Below are 23,147 nucleotides of genomic sequence, written 5' to 3'. Positions count from 1 at the left end.
CAAGTGGGAAAGGGACCTTGGCGGGGGCCTCCACGCTGGCCGGTTTGTGCCGGCCAGTGAACGGGAGTGAGGTGGGGGGAGGGGCTGCGGCCATCGGAGCCTGGCAGAACAGGGTCCGAGTGGTCTAGCCGGGGTGGAAAGTTGGGGGGGGGAAGGAACCGAGGTTGGGGGGAGGAGTTTTACAAGAGGCAGTGGACAGGAGGAGCTGGAGACCTGGGGGGGGGGGGGGGGGGGGGGGGGGGGAGCTGTGTAAGATTAAGGGTGACTACGGGTAATCCCTGATTCCTTTGTCATTTGTTTATGTAAACATGATGTGGGTTGCGGTTTGGGGGTCGGTGGGTAGATGGGATCGTTGTTATTATGGGGACTGACATATCTTGCTGATTATTGTTTATTGTTGATGGATGTAAATGTGGGAGAAAATGTGAAAATGGAGGAGAATTAAAAAAATTAAAAAAAAGAAAAGCCCTTGAGATACGGGAAAGTAGAAGAAAAGGCTTCAAAATAAAAATAGTTCTAGAAAAGGCTACAAAATAAAAGTAATTTCAACAAATGCTTTAAAAGTAACTTTCACGGATGCTTCAAGAATCTCAGAAGGCTAAAATTCTTCTAATAATCAGTCATACGGATCGCATTTTTAAGGAAATCTTTACAGGTACATAAAAAGAAAGAGGGTAGCTAGGGAAAGGGTTGGCCCACTGAAGGACAGGGGAGGGAATCGATGTGTGGAGCCAGAGGAAATGGGCGATGTACTAAATGAATACTTTGCAACAGTATTCACCAAAGAGGAGGAATTGGTGGATGTTGAGTCTGGAGAAGGGTGTGTAGATAGCTTGGGTCACATTGAGATCCAAAAAGATGAGGTGTTGGGCGTCTTGAAAAATATTAAGGTGGATAAGTCCCCAGAGCCTGATGGGATCTACCCCAGAATACTGAAGGAGGCAAGAGAGGAAATTGCTGAGGCCTTGACAGAAATCTTTGGATCCTCACTGTCTTCAGGTGAAGTCCCAGAGGACTGGAGAATAGCCAATGTTGTTCCTTTGTTTAAGAAGGGTAGCAAGGATAATCCAGGGAACTACAGGATTAATTAGACATTAATCAATTACTCCAAATTAATTATCCTTCCCTTGACATCGCATGATTCTCATGCATTCTGTTCCACGGTCAAACTCATTTCTGGTCTAGTCATGTCATTGTTACTAGACTGTTGCAAATTCTATTGCGCCACGGTAGCATAGTGGTGGCACTGTTACTTCACAGCGCCAGGGACACGGGCTTGATTCCCGGCTTGGGTCACTGTTTGTGCGGAGTCTGCATGTTCTCCCCGTGTCTGTGTGGGTTACCTCCGGGTGCTCCGGTTTCCTCCCACAGTCCAAAGATGTGTGGGTCATGCTAAATTGCCCCGTAGTGTCCAAAAGTTAGGTGGGGTTGCTGGGTTACGGGGATAGGATGGAGATGTGGGCTTAGGTAGGGTGCTGTTTCAGGGTCTGGTGTAGACATGATGGGCCGAATGGCCTCCTGCACTGTAAAGTCTATGTCTATTGAATGTACCCACGTATTGCTTCTTTAAGCATATTTGTATGGTACACATTACCAGAATTTATAGACAGTCATGGTCAGGGTTGAATAGTTTATTCATTTTTATAAGTTGATTATAGTTCTGTAGACGGGGTGTTTTCAGGAATCATTTTATTTTCCAGTATATTTTAGCTGATTCTCTTAAAGGACCCCCTAAATAATTGTTCAATCCAATAGTGCCCTAATTAACTTAGATACTGGTGATGGCCTCGCCAGATTGATCGTCGGGAAACACCCAGTGGAACCCGCTTGCTACCACATTTAGAACGAATTTGATTAGATTGTGCCCGATGTTTCTGCTAGCAGGGGAGTCCAGAATGAGGTATCAAAAATATAAGATTGTTAATAAATCTAATAGGGAACTCAGGAGAAACTTTACCCAGTGAGTGGCTGACTGTGGAACCACAAGGGGGATAGTTGGGCAACTAGCCTAAATTTAAGGGGAAGCTGGAAAACATGAGAGAGCGAGAAATTAAGAGGATCTGTTGATCAGATTAATTGAAGTAGGCTGACAGGAGCCTTGTATGGAGCATAAGCACCCTCCGAGACTTTGCCCTGTAAAATTGTATGTGCACAGATAACTAAAACACTGGTGTACCAAATGTAGCATCTTTTTGATTATCTAATGCAAAGGATCTGTTTGCAACCATGCCTATGCATCCCAAATTCCCACTGTCAATTTCAAATGCCCTGTTTGTGTGCCTTGAATACAATGCATTCTAATATTGCATAGAAACCGGTATTTTCTGGCCAACTAGTCTGTGCTGTTTATAACTATCTTTTACCCTATCAGCATACTTTTCTATTCTCTTTTCTCTCCTGTGTTTTTCTAGTTTTGAGAACACTTAAGTTAATGCTGTGGCTTACTGCCTTGTGATGGTTTCCATTTTCAGATTTGACCATACTTAAGCCAATCATTTTCCATACCACTGAAGTTACTTTGTCCTGTACTGTTACATTTTATATAATGTTGAGGTTGTAAGAATTCGGTCAAGATACACTCCATGAATTTTTGGGGATTTTTTTTTTCATGCCACCAACTATGACTTTCTATTTTATTGATATGCTATATATCGGGAAAGGAAAATAGATGTTTGATTTTTCTTTTGAATTTATTTTCTAAATTATGAAACATATATTTCCATGTTTGTCATTTTCCTCACCGTTTTAGATGTATGTTGTTCTAACCCTGGAAATAAAGCGGTTTGTAAGAATTTACTTCATTATAAGGACACCATGCTACAGGAAGTACAGTCTGCTCCTCGACTAATTGAGTCCTGTACTGTAATACCTTCTCTTTTAATGGGCGTCATTTGGGAAATGCTAAACGCAAGATTATGATCACAAAGTAAGATGGGTTCTTTATTCAATGTGATGTATTCAAAGTAGATCACATCCTTACACCAATGATTTTCCTCTTATTGATAAAGTTTTGACAGCAGTCTATGTTATTTGCCTTTTAAAAAAATGAAAAAGCAATCAAACCAATGATTTGGCTGTTCACTGCAGTGTCCAATTATAACTCTAGAGCACAGTCACCTGTTGGCAATATTGATAACCTTGTGTGTAAGAACAGGTAGACCTTTTACTCTCAAACTGTGTCCCTGATTCTAGTCTGTCCCACAAGTGGAAACAGCCTCCCAGTATCTACCCTATCAGATTTCCTCAGGATCTCGTGTTTCAATGAAATTATCTCCATCGCTCTCTCTCTCTCTCTCTCTCTCTCCTATCTGCAGTTGGTAAGCCCCCCCCCCCCCCCCCCCCCCCCCCCCATCCCAGGAATCCTTCTCTGCATTGTTTCTAATGCAATTTTATCTTTTTTTCAAATAAGGAGACCAAAATAGTACATAGTATTCCATATGTGGTCTCACAAAGTCCCTGTACAGTTGCAGTAAAACGTCCTACTTCCAGATTCCATTCCCGTTCCAATAAATTACGGCATTCAATTTGCCTCCCAAATCACTTTCTGAACCTGCATACTAGCTTATCGTGATTCATGTACCAGGGCACCCAAATCCCTCTGCACCTCAAGAGTTCTGCAACCTCTCTCCATCATCCTCGCAATTTGTTTTGCACACAAAGCATGAACTATTGAATGAAAAGCTTAGATTACAGGGTGAGTTCAGATGAGGAAGTTTGATTTAACCAAGAGCCTTCACATTGTGTCTAAATTCATTGGCGATGAAATTGGGATATTTTATCTCATTTGAAAAGATGGCTACAAAGTGGGCCAATGGATTCTTCTTTTGCAAGTGTTTTGATCATGAAGGCTGTGGATGTGCATTCTAACCTTTGGAAGAACAATCCTCAGATTGAGGTTGTTAAAACTGGTACTGGATGCTTACAAAAATAAATGTTGTGGGACTGGTGGTTTTGATTACTGATGAAGTTAAAACAACATTTTGAGAATGTAAATGTGAAGGAGCTAATGTTACTGGAAGAATTTCAAAATGGCATCCTAATAGCAGTTTGGTCACCTGTGAATGACCGTAAGATTCCTAAAGTATGAGATGCATTGGTTTTTAAAAATGTATATTTTTATTCAAATGTTCAATATTTTAGCATTTTTACAAAGAATAAACACACACCCAACACAACCCCCCCCCCCCCCACCGCCCCCTTGACAGCAACCAGATCCCCAAAGTGTAAGATAAACAAACCCTATTTCTTGTGGAACCCTTCAACTGCCCCTTTCAGAGCAAATTTCACCCTCTCCGAGTATAAGAGCTCCACGGGGCATTGGGGAGAGAAACTGACAGCACCCCCTCCAGCAACAAAGAGGACGGTGCCACCGGAAAGTTTGGGAAGACCTTTCTCGCTACATTCCGTACCTACATGCATCTGAAGCCCTCCTCACGCTGGAGTCCAAACCTCACCCCCAACTCCTCCAAGCTTGCGAACCGCCCCTCCAAAAACAAATCCTTCACCCTCTTTCCACCCCCCCGCCCATCCCTGGAACCTCACATCCATCCTCCCTGGTTCAAACCCATGTTTCCCTCTTATCAGCATCACCCTCGGGCTGCCCTCAACTTAATTGCCTCCAAATCTTCAGTGTGGCTACCACCACAGGACTACCAGAATACTTCCCTGGGGCAAACCGTAGTGGTGCCATTGCCAATACTCGCAACTCCTACCCCTGACAGAAACCTGCCTCCATCTGCACCCATAATGCCTCCATCTCCCTACTGCAGCCCCGCACCACCTTCTGCATTTGCAGCCAGGTAATAGTATGGCACATTCGGAAGGGCCAACCCCTCTCACGACTGTCGCCCCTTTGGAGCATCGTTTTCCATATCCTAGCCACTTCCCTGCCCTCACAAAGGACGAGACCAGCCTATCCACCCCCTTAAAAATTGACTTTGGCAAAAAGACCGGCAGACACTGAAACTGAAACAAAAAATGCGGCAGAATGTTCATCTTCGCTGCCTGCACCCGGCCTGCTAATGACAAGGGGAGACTACCCCATTCCAACAAGTCCTCCTTCACCCTCCCAACTAAGCTTGTGAAGCCGTGCCCAATCCCTTGTCAACCGCGCCCCCAGTTACCTAAAATATTGCCACCCGGAATGGCAAACCCCCCCACCCCCCAATCCCAACCCTGCACGTGGAGAAGACACCACAAAATACTTGCTTTTCCCTAGATTCAACCCCCCCCCCTGCCACTCTCCCGTTCCTGCACCTGGACAAGACACCGCAAAATACTTGCTTTTCCCAAATTCAATTTATACCCCCAAAAACGGCCCGAATCTCCTTAGCAACCCCATTAAAAATTTTGTGTACCCAATTCATTTTTTCCAATTGAGGGGCAATTTAGCATGGCCAATCCACGTTGCCTGCACATCTTTGGGTTGTGGGGGTGAAACCCACGCAAACACGGGGAGAATGTGCAAATTCCACACGGACAGTGACCCAGAGCCGGGATCGAACCTGGGACCTCGGCGACGTGAGGCTGCAGGGCTAACCCACTGCGCCACCGTGCTGTCCAGCAACCCCATTATATCCCTCACTGAAGATATCGGGTCTGAGATGTACAAAAGTAGATCGTCTGTGTACAGAGACACTATATGCTCCACATCTCCCCCCCCCAATCAGTATCCCCTTCCATAAGTCAGAACCCCTCAACGCAATGGCCATGGGCTCTTTTGCCAGTACAAACAGAAGGGGGGAACATGGTGCATCCCTGCCTCATTCCCTGAAATAGTGGAAAGCATCCCGAATTCATGTCATTCGTTCGTACACACGCTGTCGGATCCTTGTACAGCAATTTCACCCATGCCACAAATTTAGGCCCAATTCCAAATTTCTCTAACACTACAAACAGATAGCTCCCTGTCAACCGCGCGTCTCCACATCTAATGACACCACTGAAGTGTTGGGTACTCTGATACACAGACGAACCAACACGGTTGCGAATGGCGCAATGCAGTTTTACTTCAATCAACTATTAACATAGTAAACTCTGGTACTCAGCACATAGTGAATGTCTGAATGGCTGGCATTGAGGTCTGTGCCCTCAGCCGTCTCCTGCTCGAGTGCCCACGAAGTGTCGTGTTCCCTGTTTTGTACTGTGTATGCTCTTGTCTGTGATTGGCTGTCGTGTTGATTGGTCCGTTAATCTGTCCATCATTATGTATGTATGTATGTATGTGCTATGATGTTCACCTGAATATCATGACAACCACCACCTCCAACTCCCTTCCCCCGCTGGAGAAAGCACCACATTCAGCAGCCGCCGCACATTTGATGACAGCAGTCTGCCCTTAACGAACCCAGTTTGATCCTCCCCAACCACTTTTGGGAGGCACTCCTCTAACCTCAACGCCAACATCTTCGTCATTTTCTGAGCATCCACGTTCAGTAGAGAAATATCCCTGCACAACCCACACTCTACTGGATCCGTATCCTTTTTAAGAAATAGTGAGATGGATGCCTGCCGCATTGTCTCCAGCAATATTGCCCAAACCATTGCATCCTCAAACATTTCTACCATACGCAGTGCCAACTTATCCTTACATTTTTTATAAAATTCCATCGGGATCCCATTCGGCGCTGGCACCTTACCAGACTGCATCTTCCCTGTTGTTGCTTGCAGTACTTCCACCCCCATTGGTTCCCCCAATCTTGCCCTCTCCTTCTCCCCTCCCCTCCGGACACTTCAGTCGCTCCAGTGTGGCCAAACATGAGAAGTTTATTGCCCATAAAGAGAAACTGAAGGAAAGGCTGATCAATATAGAGAACCAACTTTCATGCACAAAAGATGAATTTGCCAATGAAGAGAGAGAACTGGTGAGAAAGAGTGTTGTTCACAGGAAATAGAACACCTGAATATTTTAATTAAGACTTAAAATGAAATGATAAACTTGTAGAAGCAAGTTCAAGAAAGGGAGACCTTTAATTAAACTTAATGAACTCCTAAGTATCAATAGTCTCGAAGTGTCATGAGAAATTCCTTGAATAGGAAAAGGAATTATTGGTGAATCAGAACAGGTTGAATACAGAATTAAAAACTAAAGATTAACTGTTGGGCCTTGGTCATGAAAAAAAACAATGAAATTCTTGAAACCCGATGTAATCTGGAGAACAAAAAGGAGGTAAGAAAAAAAAGAAGAAACCGAGTGAATTGAAAAAGCCCAAGCAGCAGTCAGTAACAATGAAAGAAAGATTACAGAATTAACAGAATGCCCTTAGGAAGTTGTTGAGCTTGTATAAGGATTCCATAGATAACTGATACACCAAAGCAGTTGCTGAGCTGAGTGAAAAGATTAATAAATTAAAGAGTAAACAAATATTTGTGTGCAATTGTAAAATAAGTGAAAATGAAGGTTCTATTTTTGAAATGTCAACGAGAATAATATGGGGACGTGTGCAGAAGGCTGGGATGTTTCTTAGATATGAAAATGGCGGCCGGCTTGGATCTGGCAGCGTGGGCCCAGTGGTCACGGGAACAGCAGGAGTTCCTTAGAAGCTGCTTTGCTGACCTGAAAACAGAGATGCTGGCTCCAATGAAGGCCCCAATGGAGAAAATGGTTGAGACCCAGAAAATGCAGGAGAAGGCGATCAAGGAGTTTGAGAAAGAGGTCTCTGATAATGAGGACGAGATACCGGACCTGGCCGTCAGGGTGGAGGCGCACGACGCCCTACATAAGAGGTGGCAGGTGAGGCTGGAAGACCTTGAAAACGGGTCCAGGAGGCAAACCTACGCATTCTGGGCCTACCTGAGGGTGCGGAGGGCTCGGACGCGAGCGCATATGTGACCACGTTACTGGGGACCCTGATGGGGTCAGGAGCATTCCCTCGCCCTCTGGAACTGGATGGGGCGCACAGAGTCCTTGCAAGGAGGCCCAAAACGAATGAACCGCCGAGGGCCATGGTGGTACGGTTCCACCGCTTCTCAGATAAGGAACTAGTCCTGCGATGGGCAAAAAAGGTGCGGAGCAGCAGATGGGAGAACAGCGTAATCCACATCTACCTGGACACGGGAGCAGGACTGGCCAAGAGGCGTGCTGGATTCAACCGGGCTAAGGTGGCCCTCCATAGCAAAGGGGTGAAGTTCGGGCTGCTGCATCCGGCGAGGCTGTGGGTCACGTAACAAGATCGCCACCATTACTTTGATACCACGGACGAGGCGTGGAACTTTATCAAGAAATAAAAGTTGGACTCAACCTAAAGGACAGCCACACTGGGACGTTACTTTGGTGGGGATGTTAATTGCCGAGTAGCCGGAGGGAGTGACATTATGTTGTTCCCTGTTATTTTGGTTTGTTCCCTGTTTCTTCGGCCACGTTTTTGGCTTTTGTAGAGCTCGGCCGCAGAGGGAGGAGAGGGGCCCTACATGTTGGGTGGCTCTCCTGGCAGCCGGAGCCGTTTGTTTTGTGGGGTCGGGTTTGTGCTTGGGGTTTGTTGTTTGTTTCGTGGAGAGAGGGGGGGGGGGAAATGTTCTTTGGGGGCCGTTGAAGCAGATAAGTTGGGCTTTCCACAGGGAGGGAGGGGCCCGAAAAATGAGGGATCTGAATAATCGGAGACCGAGGCGGGAGCGGCCGGGGTCAGCATGGGTCAGCTGACTCACGGGAGCGCAATGGGGGGAGAGCCAGTGTCAAGCGGGTGCTTGACTTGGGGGTTTGGTGGGATCACGGGGCGGGTGGGGGGGGGGGGGGGGTGATGGGATGCTGCTTTGCTGACAGAAAAGGAGCCAACATGGGGTAACAGAGGGAGAGTCGGGGAGAGGGGGGGGGCCCAATGGGAGGGCTTGAGTAAGCGGGGGATCCAGGCTCGTGGCTGGCCGAAAAAGGGAGATGGCTAATCGGCAACGGGGTGGGGGAGACGGGGTTAGCCCCCCATCCAGGCTGATCACATGGAATGTGCGGGGCCTAAATGGGCCGGCCAAGAGGGTTCGTGTGTTCTCGCACCTAAAGGGGTCAAAGGCAGACGTAGCCATGCTACAGGAGACGCACCTAAAACTTGCGGACCAAACAAGATTGAGAAAAGGGTGGGTGGGCCAGGTGTTTCATTCGGGGCTGAATTCAAAGACCAGAGGGGTAGCAATCCTGGTCAGCAAACGGATGGCTTTTGAGGCAGGGAGTATTGTGGCTGACAAAGGGGACAGATACATAATGGTTAGTGGGAAGCTGCAGGGGACCCGGGTGGTGCTAGTGAACGTTTACACCCCGAACTGGACGACATGGAATATGAGACGCACGCTGGGTAAAATTCCGGACTTAGACTCACACAATCTGATTATGGGGCGTGTTTTCAACACTGTTATAGACCCTGTATTGGACCGGTCAAACCCCAGGTCGGGGAAGCGACCAGCGGCGGCTAAAGAACTGAGTGGATTCATGGAACAGGTGGGGGGGGGGGGCGCAGACCCGTGGAGATTCACCCAACCGAGGGTGACGGAGTTCTCTTTCTTTTCCATGTCCACATGGTTTACTCCCGCATAGATTTCTTTGTGATGAGCAGGGCGTTAATCTCTCGGGTGGAGGGGACAGAATACTCGGCTATTGCAGTCTCCGATCATGCTCCACACTGGGTGGATTTGCGTCTTGGGGAGAAGAGAGGTCAGCGCCCACTATGGAGGCTAGATGTGGGGCTGCTGGCAGACGAAGAGGTTTGCGGCGGATAAGGAGGAACATTAAAAACTACCTGGAAACTAATGATACAGGGGAGGTAACGGCGTCCACGGTGTGGGAGGCCCTGAAGACAGTTATCAGAGGGGAGTTGATCTCTATCAGATCCCATAGAGAGAAGAAAGACAGAGCGGAGAAAGAAAGGCTAGTCGAGGAGAAACTCCGAGGAGGCAGGAGCTACGCGGAGACCCCCGAGACCGGCGCTCTTTGGCTGCAGGAGGAATTCGACCTGCTGACCACTGGAAAGGCGGTAGCACAGCTGAGGAAGGCCAAAGGGGCTGTCTACGAGTATGGGGAGAAAGCGAGTAGAATGCTGGCGCACCAACACCACAAGAGGGAGGTGGCCAGGGAAATTGGGGAAGTACAGGATAAGGAGGGCAACACGGTCATAGACCCAGAGGGGGTGAACAAAGTTTTTAGGGCGTTCTACGGTAAATTGTATGAATCAGAGCCGGGAGGGGATGAAGCAATTCATGGACCAATTGAGGTTTCCAAAGGTGGAAGAGGATCTGGTGGAGGGACTGGGGGCCCCGATAGAGCTGGTAAGGGGGCTATAGAACATGCAGTTGGACAAGGCCCCGGGGCCGGATGGCTACCCTGTAGAATTCTACAAGACATTTCCGGAACTGCTGTGCCACTCCTACTAAGGACCTTTAATGAGGCCAAAAAGAGAGGGACCCTCCCCCCAACAATGTCACAGGCTTCGATTTCACTCATCCTCAAACGAGAGAAAGACCCGCTACAGTGTGGATCTTATAGACCGATATCGCTCCTGAACATAGACGCCAAACTGCTGGCCAAGATCTTGGCTGCTAGAATTGAGGAGTGTCCCTGGGGTGATAGGGAAAGATCAGACAGGCTTCGTCAAGGGCTGGCAATTGAACTCCAATGTATGGAGGCTCCTAAACATCATCATGATGCCCTCGGCGGGAGGGGAGGCAGAAGTAGTGAAGGTGATGGACGCAGAGAAAGTCTTTGACCGGGTGGAATGGGAGTACTATGTGAGAGGCGCTAAGAAGGTTCGGGTTTGGTGAGGGGTTCATAGGTTGGGTCCAGCTACTCTACCAGGCCCCCGTGGCAAGTGTGTGCACGAACAGGGTGAGGTCAGAATACTTTAGGCTCCACCGGGGGACGAGGCAGGCGTGCCCCCTTTCCCCGTTCCTATTCGCCCTTGCGATCGAGCCACTGGCTATAGCGCTGCAGACTTCAAAGAACTGGCAGGGGTTGGTTTGGGGGGGGAGGAGCACCGGGTCTCGCTTTACCTGGACGATCTGCTCCTGTACATCTCGGACCCCTTAGAGGGGATGGGGGAGTTCATACAGATTCTGAGGGACTTTGGCAATTTCTCGGGGTACAAACTGAACTAGATGAAAAGCCAGATGTTCGTGATCCAAGCTAAGGGGCAGGAAAAGAGACTGGGAGAGCTTCCGCTGAAGTTGGTCGAGAAAAGCTTTCGGTACCTAGGGACACAGGTGGCTTGAAAGTGGGATGCCCACCACAAGCTTAATCTATCTCGGCTGGTAGAGCAGATGGAGGGGGACTTCAAAAGGTGGGACATGCTCCCGCTATCTTTAGCGGGGAGGGTGCAGACCGTTAAGATGACGGTTCTCCCCAGATTCCTGTTCGTCTTCCAGTGCCTTCCCATCTTCATCCCTAAGTCCTTCTTTAAGCGGGTGAACAAGATCATCTCGGGATTCGTATGGGCAAATAAGACCCCGCGAGTAAAGAGACTGTACCTGGAGCGCAGTCGGGGGTGGTGGGGGGGGGGGGGGGGGTGGGCTGGTGCTGCCGAACTTTTGCAGCTACTATTGGGCGGCTAACATAGCCATGATTAGGAAATGGGTATTGGGGGGAAGGGGTCGACGTGGGAGCTGTTAGAGGCAGCCTCATGGAAAGGTACCAGCCACGGGCACTTGTAATGGCACCTCTGCCGTTCTCGCCGGCCCGCTACTCCTCCAATCCGGTGGTGGTGGCGGCATTAAAGATCTGGGGTCAGTGGAGAAGGCACAGGGGGGTGGAGGGAGCCTCAGTCTGGTCACCGATACGCAACAATCACAGATTTGTCCCGGGCAAGATAGACGGAGGGTTTCAAAGCTGGCATAGGGCAGGCATTAAAAGGATGGGGGACCTGTTCATAGACGGGACGTTTCCCAGCCTGAAAGCGCTGGAGGAGAAATTCAGTTTACCCCCTGGAAACGCTTTCAGATACCATCAAGTACGCGCCTTTCTGAAAAAAACAGGTGGTATCATTTCCGCTGCTACCCCCATGCAGGATAGGGTGGTCTCCGGCACCTGGGTAGGGGAGGGGAAGGTGTCAGACATCTACCAGGAACTTCAAGAGGCGGAGGAAGCCCCAGTGGAGGAACCTCAGGGCAAATGGGAGGAGGAGCTAGGCGGGGAGCTGAATGCGGGCCTGTGGGCAGATGCCCTAAACAGGGTCAATTCCTCTTCATGTGCCAGGCTTGGCTTAATCCAGTTTATGGTGGTCCACCGGGCTCACATGACGGCAACCAGGATGAGCAGGCTCTTTGGGGTTGAAGATAAATGTGCGAGGTGTGTGGGAAGCCCTGCAGATCATGTCCACATGTTCTGGGGGGGGGGGATCGTTATTTTGTATTGTTCTTTTCTCTGTATATATGGTTAAATTTCATTTTGTTATGTTAATGATTGCGCACGGTTATACAAAATTTATGTTTTTGACAAATATTTTGAATAAATTTAAAATAAAATAAAAAATGATCTGAGTAAAGGGAGAAAAACTCACTGTAGGTTTATTCATCTGGTGGTGAGCAAAACAATGAATTGACAAAATCTGCTCTGAAGGAAATGAGTGAAAGAGATTAAACACATGTTCTTCTGTATTAAAATTCAAAAATCTATATACAAATCTCTTGTATCATAGTGTGACTAATATGCATCATATGTGAAGAGGGTAAGACCGCCAGACTATTGGCTTAAAATTACTTCAGAAAGGTTGGAAACCCATGGTACAAAATAGCAAAAAGCTTATTACATACTGTAAACAATTTGTTAGATGTTTATGATAAGTACTTCATGTGAAAGAAATTGTAATGCCATTGTAAATAAATCTTCACAATGGTGAAGCTTTCTTTCCTCCAAGGGATAAGGTATTATGTAAGTCAGACTTATCTCATCGGAATGTTGGGGGAGGGGGGCCGGAATACTCTAATCCTGACAGCCCTTGGGATTACTGCGCATGTGCAATTCAGCATTTTCAAATTATTTGGGCCAAGGATACCTGGATCTAGCATACCTGCATAAAAAGAAAATTGTGAGGGAAAACCAGGTGATGTGATCCAGAAGTGGGCCACTGTATTGGAGAAGCGACCTAGACAGGGGATAGGGAGGAGATCTCAGTTAAGAAGATAGTGGATCAGCCAGAAAGGGTCCAAGCAGAAAGACTGCTAGGGTAGTCAGATCTCGAGTGGAGAGAGCTCTGGAAAAGGCCAATTGATCAAAGAGAGCTGGAAGTACACTGGAGATCTAAGAAGGTTGCAGAATATTGGTGGTTCCATGCTGTTGGGTCTAGGTAACCCTTTGTAGCTGTAGTGTTCTGCTTGTCATGGCCAAAGAATTAACATTGTATTTGAGTGCATACTCGAGAATCCAGGGGAATGGAGTCTTGGGAGATGTGATTGAATATTGCGAGGTTGGCTGTTGAAGCCCTCTGAGTTGGAATCACTTTTGGAGAACATTCTGAGGCAAGATCTTCAAAGATGAAGACTAAAATCCCTCATCAAAGAGAGTTTCAACAAGAGTGGTTTACTGGGTTCTTGAAAAATCCATGGAATCTGTCTTGGTCGCATATGCCATTTATTGTGCGGTGTGCTGTGTTCGACCACAGTTCGCCTGTTAATTCTCATGTATCTCCATATTAACCTTGAATGTTAGAGTAGAAGATAGGTATTGTAAATTATTTTATACTTCTCACCTTGTATAATAAAGTTTACTTTTGTTTGTTCAAAAGCCATGGAATCCTGTGGCTTTATTCTCTTTGCAAGTGTCTTGTATCTCAAACTTTATCTATTTTAAACAAAACTATGTTGGTCCCCAACAAGATTGTACCAGAAGCTTGGGGGTCTAGTAAAGGATCATATAACTGTACTCAACATCCAAGTACTAACCAAGGTTTAATACAGGTTGAGTGTAACTCCTCTCAATTCTATCCCTTTAGAAATGAGCCCTAATGCTTGGTTTGATTTAGTCGGCATCTTTTTATGTGATTTACGTAATTGTACTTCCAGGTCCCTTTGCTGTTCTTCCCTAATTAGATTTTTGTTTTCCAAGCAATCTGCAACTACCTCATTTTCCTTAACCAACTTGTTAACAACTGTTAAGCTCACGCTTAATGTTGAAATAAATGTTTCCAAGTCTGCGCCCTTTCTTCAAGTTTATGAATGTTGTCCATGTAGTTTGTTGTGTTGCCCTGTATTGACTATCCCCTCCTGATTTGGTGTCACCTGAAAATGTAAATTTTATTTTTGATTCGAAACTCTAATTGTTAATCTAAATTGTGAACGACTAATGCTCTCCACCGTCTGGCACTTTGAATAGTTGCCCTTTATCTCTACTCTCCTTTCAGTCTTTTAGACTTCTTCTTGTCCCCTGCCTCTTAGTGCATACTCACTGTTATTTGAAATTTAATGTGAAAAGCGGGAGGGTTCTGAACAACGTGTTTAGCGAGACACTGTTCCAACTTGTGAAAGGATTGAGAACTAGGGGGCACAGATTTAAAGTAACTGGAACAAGAAACAAAGGTCACAAGAAGAAAATCTTTCATGCAGCAAAGTGATTGAAATTTGGAATGAACTGCCTGAGAGTCTAGTCGAGCTAGGTTCAATTGAGGTATTCACGAGGAAATTGGATTGCTATCTGAAAAGGAAGAATGTGCAAGACTTAGGGAGAATGTGGTTGAATGGCTCTAGGTGAATTGTTCATGTGGCGAGCCGCTGCAGAGATGATGGACCAAATGGCCTCTTGTGCTATAACAATTCTGATTGTTCTATAATTCTGTGAATCATTGACCAAGGACATACTAAAATTTAATCTAGGAAGGTTGTCTTTAACGGACGTATAAATTTGCAAACAAAAAACTATAATTAATCAGTACTCTTACAGTGAACACGCTGAATTGATAGATATGTATTGAATATGTTATCTGTTTGTTTTCCAGCCTCCGTTGGTATGCGATGGATGATTGGAATGACAGAAATTGAAAAAGGCTCCAGCTATGGCGACAATGGCATGAACCAAAAAAAATAATTTCCATGGCGACTGCTAGTACTCTAATGGGAGCAAATATGTATTTTTGAAGAGGGGTTGCGACAGATTCTGCGGTCAAGGGGATGATGAATCTAAATTGCTGTTTCTTTAGTGTACAGATCACTGTGTAGAGTGGCATCTTAATCTGTGCAAAAGGATAAAGTGAATTGGTATCCTTTTGTGATATATGTGGTGTGTGAAGCCATCCACACTAATAAGAAATGGTGAAATTGGATGTTGTCAGAGAATGCCACACCAATAGTGTCACTTACAGATTTGACATATTGAGGCTTTCAATATTCTATGACATTTCAATCTAAATGGAAATTACTTTTTTAAAAAGAAAACCTGGTGTAACAGAAGAATTCAGCCTTTTTTTAATAACATAAAATTGTGCTTCTAACTTATTCAAATGCATTTGTATTTTACTGAATCTTGAGTCATTCTTTAGAGTTACATGAATCAAGATTTTGTCTTTCATCACTAAGTGTTGAAACATTTGGTATATGGTCCCGTCCCTGACGAAGGGTGGTGCTTTGATCTGCAAAGTAGGTGGATCTGGTGCTAAAGATTGATGCTGTATCACAGGGTCAAAGTTTATAAATTTGTATTCGAGTTCTCCAAGTCCCCCAGGGGTTGTCTGTGCTCTGCCCTGAAAATGAATGGAGGTATGACACTTCCCCATGGGATGAGAAGACAGTCAAGCCATGCATCTCCAGCTGCTCTGCGGCATCTCCCACTGTCGTTTTGGTGCCATTAGATAGGGAGTTGGTTATTTGCTGCACATCGCAGCAGAGAGTGGTGTTACTCGAGGAGGTAGAAAATATATATGGGCATGAGGAACTGTAAAGTAACTGGTGAATCCATTGTAAATTATCTCATTTACCCAGAGTATGTAATTTGCAGATATGTTTCAATAGATTAATTGTTTAACAAATTTTGAGAGAAAGAAGGAACATTATGGTTACTTATCAGGAGGGGGGAAAAAGTATTATTTTCATTTCTCAGTGCTTTGGTTTCCTCATGAAGTGTAAAGTAAACTTATGTGAAAGGATCTGTGGACTGCTCCTAAATAACTCACTAATATGTTTTTGTAATCTGAGAACCAGTGATGCCCTATGACTTGAACAGTAAAAGTTTCTTGTGACCAGTACAATAACTCATCTCACAGGACCTCTGTCAACCTACCAATGTATTGCATAGTGCCCATTAGCTTGCTAGACTCTGGAATACCATGCTGACAATGTAACGGAATGGATTTGTAATACAGAATGAAATTACTGTGTTTCCGTAGAAATGTTACTACAAAATAATACATGTAATTTTCTTCATGTTTGAGTTCTGTGGGACTTCATTTCTGATGTGTTGAACAGAATAATATCCATATCAATTGAACAATATTGACAACAGTTATTCCTTGGGTGAAAAAGCTTAATTTCCTTATTTTTCTCTATTGCACCTTGATAGTCTGTCCTTCCATTGTCCAGGAAATATAGCTTCAGATAGAGATCTCCACTAACGTTTTGAGGTATTCAGAGATTGGTTGGCAGCAGATCAGCATGGAACTGCCAACAGTTGCGAATGGGAATACATCCTTTATTCATCCCTGCCATGGGAATACATCCTTTATTGATCCCTGCCGTGGGAATACATCCTTTACTGATCCCTGCTGTGTGAGATGCACTGAGAAACAAGCATTCAAGTTTCTGCTGCATTTATAAGTGTTAATGGTTTTTATTCTTCTGTTTATTTGTTTCAATTCTTCCCTTCTCCCCACAGTCCAGAAATATCGCCATCGGCTAACGGTCCTCTGTAGATCTGAGATGCACTTTTCAAGTCTGTCTCCCTCCTAGACTGCGAGAGATCAGTTTGAGTCATTCTTTAGAGTTACATGAATCAAGATTTTGTCTTTCATCACTAAGTGATGAAAGTGATTAACCTCGTAAGCATGACATTTAGGAATTGATTTCAGGACAGCACGGTGGCGCAGTGGTTAGCATTGCTGTCTCACGCCGCCGAGGTCCCAGGTTCGATCCTGGCTCTGGGTCAGTCGGTGTGGGGTTTGCACATTCTCCCCGTGTTTGCGTGGGTTTTGCCCCCATAACCCAAAAGATGTGCAGGGTAGGTGGATTGGCCACGCTAAATTGCCCCTTAATTGGAAAAATGAATTGGGTACACTAAATTTTTTTAAAAAGAGACCAAAAAAAGGAGTTGATTGCAATAATAATGAAGCATGTACAATATGATGTGCTAATTTGTCCCCTAGCTGACACGATTTTAGCCTTTATTTTCTGTCTTTATCTAGTGTATATTCTTACACAATTTTTCCCTGCTGGGAAACAGAATGAAAGGAACTGCTGTGGAAGACACTAGTCTTTTAAATTGATGAGGCTGTCGCAATCCGATATTGTTGACTGCAGTGGTGAAAGCGGTAGTCTCCAGAGTTTCACTGTAATTGGATGCTTCAAACCCTTCAATGAAAATTGTCATTAAATGGTTACACGTAACTTGTTTGAATATTATGCACTGAGCAAGTCACATCCTACTTGCAGGAGCAGGAAAAAAAAGAGTTGGAGTAAAGGAAAAAGAGTTGCAGTGTCAGATCCCAAAGCATCTTGCAACTAGTGTGTAACCTCTGATTTGATCAGATAATCCATTCGTAGTGATGACAGTATAACATTTCATGGTTGTAATTTGAGGCACTGTAATTTTCATGCACACACACTTTTCCTAATGTTGAACAGTTCTAAACTGTATTGGCAGGAAGCAAGTGCTGCCACCTTCCCTTACAAAGCTTTTGTGTCATCTTAATCCAGGCATAGAATCATAAAATCCCTACAGTGCAGAAGGAGATAATTCAGCCTATTAACTCTTGGAAAGAGCACACTATATAGGCCCACACCTCCCCCTATCCCTGTAACCCACCTTCCCTTTTGGACACTAAGGGGCAATTTATCATGGCCAATCCACCTAATCTGCACATTTTTGGACTGTGGGAGGAAGTACAAACACCACACAGTCACCAGAGGTTGGAAATGAACCTGGACCCTGGCGCTGTGAGGCAGCAGTGCTAACCACCGAGACGCCCATACAGCTGTGCAGGGCTCGTCCGTAAACTGAACCTGGGAACTCTCTCATTTTATCGCAATGGCAAACCCTAGGCGAGAATCATAACCCCTAGGCCAATGAACGATGAGACAAAGTGGAGTGTATTGTGCCAGTGGCCATATTTACTATTAAATACTGCAGATACACGTATAAAAGTTGAATTCTTCAGATCAAATTTTCAGGTAAGAATATAAGAGTCAATATATATACTGATATTTTTGAGGAGTTGACCGGTGTTAGATTTGGTCCAACATGGCATGAAACAAGATCGAAACAAAATCTGGAGTGAAATCCAAAAAATAAGTATGAAGTCATAGGCTTACTTTCAAATGTCAGCAGTTATTACTTTCCTTGTCTGTTGTATTACAAGATATCACTAGTTTTAAGTAATTAGGACTAAGTTCATTCCATGAGTCTTTGTTGCCAATGAGGATACTGGCATATTTTGTTCTTAATTAACGTTTTGGCCTTCTAAACATCTCCTAAACATCTCCTGAATTATGTTTTGGTTCTGAAAGTTTTGGGCTATAGACCCCCCCCCAAAAAATTGTCAACTTATGTAAATTTTTAACCCATTAGCTTCTCAACATTTTTGTCTTAAGTGTACCTTTTTCTTCTCCAGTGAAAAAGATAGGTTCGTCTTTGACCAAATGAAGCAATACCTCAGGATTGAGTATTAAGTTGACCAAACTGTGGATATAATATTTTAGTAGTCACAATCAATGTATAAAATTAGTTGATCTGACAAATATTTTGTAAACATTAGCCTTCTGTGTTTCTGTAATATTTTGTACCCTTCAGAACAAATTTGGAGAAGTGCAACTTAAATATTCTAATCTTTCCATATATGTTCTGGTCATCAGTCATTTTGATATCGCTTTGCAGATATTCTGATAGAAAGCTCCAAAAGACATCCCATACCGTGAGGGGTTAGTGTGCAACTTGGAAGGGTTGGTCAACATTTATCAGGGGTTAATGTTTCTTTGCGATTTTAGTTTTTGAAGTTAAACCGTATAAAATGTGAATGAAAAAGAGGGAACATGGAAATATGACTGAATCTAGATTTGAAGTGTGCAATTGACCTGCGAAAATCTGTCAGCATAAATAACCTAAGGACCATATTCCAGCTAAGGCTGGAATAAGGAGGGCAAGAGGAAAGGATTGCCGGCTGTGCTAAAACAAATAGCAAAATATTCTTCAAGCATATTAATGGTACAAGATTAGTGATGGATAGAGTAGGGCCCATAAAGGGACAAGCAGAATAAACTGCTCACTGAAGTGGAGGGTATGGCAGTGGTACTAAATGAGTACTTTGCTTCTGCCTTTACTAAATTAGAAGATGGTGACAATGGCCCAATTGAAAATGTGGGTTTTGAGCAACTGAGCAGTATGGTGATAGATAAGGAAAAGGTGCAAATAAGGCTGGCAGCACTCCAGGTAGAGAAGTCGCTCCCGGATGGGATGCATCCTAGATTGCTGAGAGGGGTAAGTGAGCATGTTGCGGAGCCATTGACAAACATTTTCCACCCCTCTGAACACAGGATTAGTCCCGGGGGACTGGAGGATTGCAAATGTGATGCTATTGTTCAAGAAAGGGGCAAAGGATAACTCACGAAACTACCAACCTGTCAGCTTGACATTAATAGTGGGAAAGCTGATGGAGGTCATAAAAGGGGATGAGATAAATATACACTTCGAGAAAAGTAAATTAGTTCTAGACAGTTAATATGGCTTTGTTGTGGGCAGGTCATGTCTGACAAATTTAATTGATTTCTTTGACGAGGTGACACAGGGAGTGGATGAGGTAGTGCTGTGGATGTTGTATATTTGGACTTTAAGAAAGCATTTGATATAGTGCCACATGGCAGGTTGGTTAGCAAATTAAAAATGTTTGGGATTGATGGGTCCTTGGCAGCATGGATTAGAAGTTGGCTAAGAGATAGGAAACAGAGGGTAGGTATAGATGGGCATTTCTCAGACTGGAGATGAGTTGAAAGTGGTGCTCACCAGGGCTCAGAGTTGGGACCTTTGCTTTTTCTGCTTTATACAAATGATTTAGAAGTGGGTGTTAAGGGCAAAATCTCTAAATTTGCAGATGATACTAAGCTAGGGAGAATAGTGAATTGTGAAGATATGACGCTGAACGACTTCAGAGGGACTGATCGGTTGGCCAAATGGACAGACACCTGGCAGATGAACTTCAATGCAGTGAAATGTGAGGTAATGCATTTTGGTAGAAAAAACATGGGGGATGCAAAACTTTGAGGGGAATACAGGAGCAGAGGGACCTCTGGGTTCAAGGGCATAATTCTCTGACAGTGGCCAGACAAGTTGAAATAGTTGTTAAGGCTTATAGCATCCTTGGGTTTATAAATAGAGGGGCCTAGAGTATTAAAGCTAGGAAGTGATTCCACACTTCTACAAATCATTGGTTGTACCACATTTGGTGTATTGTGTTCAGTTCAGGAAACCTTATTTAAGGAAGGATGTTAAAGCCCTGGAGAGAGTGCAGAGGAGATTTACTAGAATGATACCAGAAATAAGGAATTTTAGATACAAGTAAAGATTGGAGAAATTGTTCCCTTTGGAGCAGAGAAGATTAAGATGTGACCTTATTGAGGTGCTCAAAATTCTGAACAATTTTGACCGGGCAAAGAAGGATATTCTGTTTCCACTACTTGGTAAGTCAGTGACAAGGGGTCATAATTTCAAGATGGTCAGCAAGAGAGCGAGTGAGATGAAGAGAAACCTCTTTACTCGGTGTTGTTGGGGTTTGCAATATTCAGCCTGGGAGAGTGGTGGATGTGGATTCCATAGAAGGTTTCAAAAGACAGCTGGATATTTATTTGAAAGTCAAGTATTTAGAGGGCTGCGGAGATCGGGCTGGAGAATGGTACCAGCTAGGTTGCTCTTTTGGGAGCTGGTGCAGACACGATGGACTGAATGGTCCCCTTCTGTGCTGTAAATATCAAACAAACAAACCTTGAAAAACTTAAAGATGTGTTTTGCTATAAAAAGAGCATGTATTTGGTGCTGTACATCGCTTAATAACAATAGTTTGCAATCTTGCTAATTGCAGAGAATATCAGTCATTTCCTGTTGCTAGTGAGGATATTTGCATATTTCTGCCCTGCTGTCTTCCACAGGAAAGATCATAACGACAATTCTCCTCAATCACCTCCTCCCAATGGCTAAAGAGCTCCTTTCAGTGTCAGTTTTTTCCCCCATTTGTGCGGCAACATGATCTTCACTGCATGCCAAATGCAAGAAACAGGCAATAAACTGCACCAATTGCTGTACATGCCCTTTTTCGACATCAAAGCTTTTGACTGTCAAGTGTGAAGGCTTATGGAGTAGCCTTCTCAAACTTGGCTGCCACCAGACATTTAGCACCATTCTCCACATATGCAATCAAGCAGTGATCCTCACCAACCAAACTGCCACAGACCTTATTTCACTGAAGACTGTGTAAAACAACCCTATATGTTTTGGAGACTTGAAAAACCTACAACAGACACCTCAAAGTACTGTAGAAGTACTACCAGAAATGCCTTCACAACATCATCCAAATCTGGGGACACGAAAGGCAGTCCAACAGTAGCACCCTCTCCCAAACCAACACAGCCAGCATTGAGGTGCGAATCGCTCAAAACCAACTTCGCTGAGTGGAACATGTTTGACACAAGATTCCTGAAGCAACTGTTCTCAGAGCTCAGTCGCTCAGGAGATTACTAGGAGGACAGAGGGAAAGTGCATTTTACTTGGCCAAACAAACATTCAAAAGGAAAACCAGTCACAAAAAGCAAAGTCTATGGAAATTTCACTAATCTATATAGCTGCTGCATATCCTGATTGAATAAAAAGAATGCTCATCATTGAGGTGTAAAGTGATTATTAACATCCTATTATTAACAGTTTGAGGTTAAAATTAAATGAGCACAATAACCCTCATTACGTTTGTGTTTATGCTTTGCTTGATTCTGTAAAACATCTGGAATTGTGTTCTAAGTGAAATCTTGCTTAAACTATCCAGTTATGTGGCATCATAATGTTTTTTGCTGACTCACTCAGCAGAAACAAAATAAATCCAGGTAATGAACTTAGTTTGTAATTGTCTGTGATCTTTGCAGAGATTTTTAAAGGTGATGCGAAGATGTCAATTCTCTCTCAGTTTCTGAAATTGACTGCATTTCAAAGAAACCTGTGATCAATTATAGTTTTATTCCTGCAACTAAGCTACAGTGAGCCATTTTTGAAAAGATGCTGAGCTCAAGAATGTGCTTTTATAACTGATATCAGTATATTGAAAGAATGCATTCCTTCACGGGTTATTTGTTCCTCAAATTCTGAATATGTGAGCAGTAAGTAGCTTGTACTTTTGCCCTTACATTCAATGTGCAAGGTACAATGTGCCATCTAGTGGTACAGAATTAGTAATACGTCAACAACAAATTTAGCTTGTCGCACTTTCCTCCTAAGTGAAAATTGCTTATATTTGGTTAATTGTGCTTTGTATTTTTGTTGACTGGGGAAGTTAGATGCGAGTTCAGGTTTTTAATAATTACATGAATTGGCAGGCCTCAGGAAGGATTAGAATGTGAATATTCTCCACTTTGAATTTATTTAATCATCTCAAAATAGTTTCTTGTAAAGGCAAAAATGGGGTGGTTTTGGTGAAATGTGGAAAACAGACACCGAGTGCTATGCTTATAAGATACCTGTTTCAAAGTCAGGTTTTAGCATGCAGTTTGGAGGCTAATTCCATGGTTTAAAATTGCCTGGAGGTGTTAAAACAGACATTTGTTCAGAACAATTTTTGTGCAGGGATATCTCCATTCACACCCAACTGAAGGTATGGGGTGCATTGGCTGATACACAATGGAACATTTCAGAATATGTTCAGAAAAAAAAAAAAAAAAAATTCTATGAATAGCTCAAGGACCGAGGAAGACTTAGGACATGGCATTGAAGGCCCTGGTGAAAGAGGTCCTCTCGTGCAACAGTTGGTACTGTTCAACCTGTCATGTCCCAATATAGGCATCTTGCTATGCCT

At 44.2% G+C, this 23,147-nt stretch overlaps 1 protein-coding gene across 4 annotated transcripts in view; it reads left to right on the top strand.

The window, feature by feature from the left end:
- agpat4 (1-acylglycerol-3-phosphate O-acyltransferase 4 (lysophosphatidic acid acyltransferase, delta)) overlaps positions 1-16,317 on the top strand; it is a 313,768-nt gene extending 297,451 nt beyond the window's left edge. For all 4 annotated transcript variants that reach the window (XM_072503738.1, XM_072503709.1, XM_072503730.1 and 1 more), the window contains one exon: positions 14,898-16,317. Coding sequence is in view for 3 of the 4 variants with exons in the window: in XM_072503709.1 (XP_072359810.1) it covers positions 14,898-14,986 (89 nt within the window). In the remaining variant the exon portion in view is untranslated. The remainder of the gene's footprint in view (positions 1-14,897) is intronic.
- The last annotated feature ends 6,830 nt before the right edge of the window (positions 16,318-23,147 follow it).

This window comes from Scyliorhinus torazame, chromosome 1 (assembly GCF_047496885.1).
Source record: "Scyliorhinus torazame isolate Kashiwa2021f chromosome 1, sScyTor2.1, whole genome shotgun sequence".
Classification (NCBI taxonomy): domain Eukaryota; kingdom Metazoa; phylum Chordata; class Chondrichthyes; order Carcharhiniformes; family Scyliorhinidae; genus Scyliorhinus; species Scyliorhinus torazame.
This window is presented reverse-complemented; position numbering and strand designations above follow the sequence as displayed.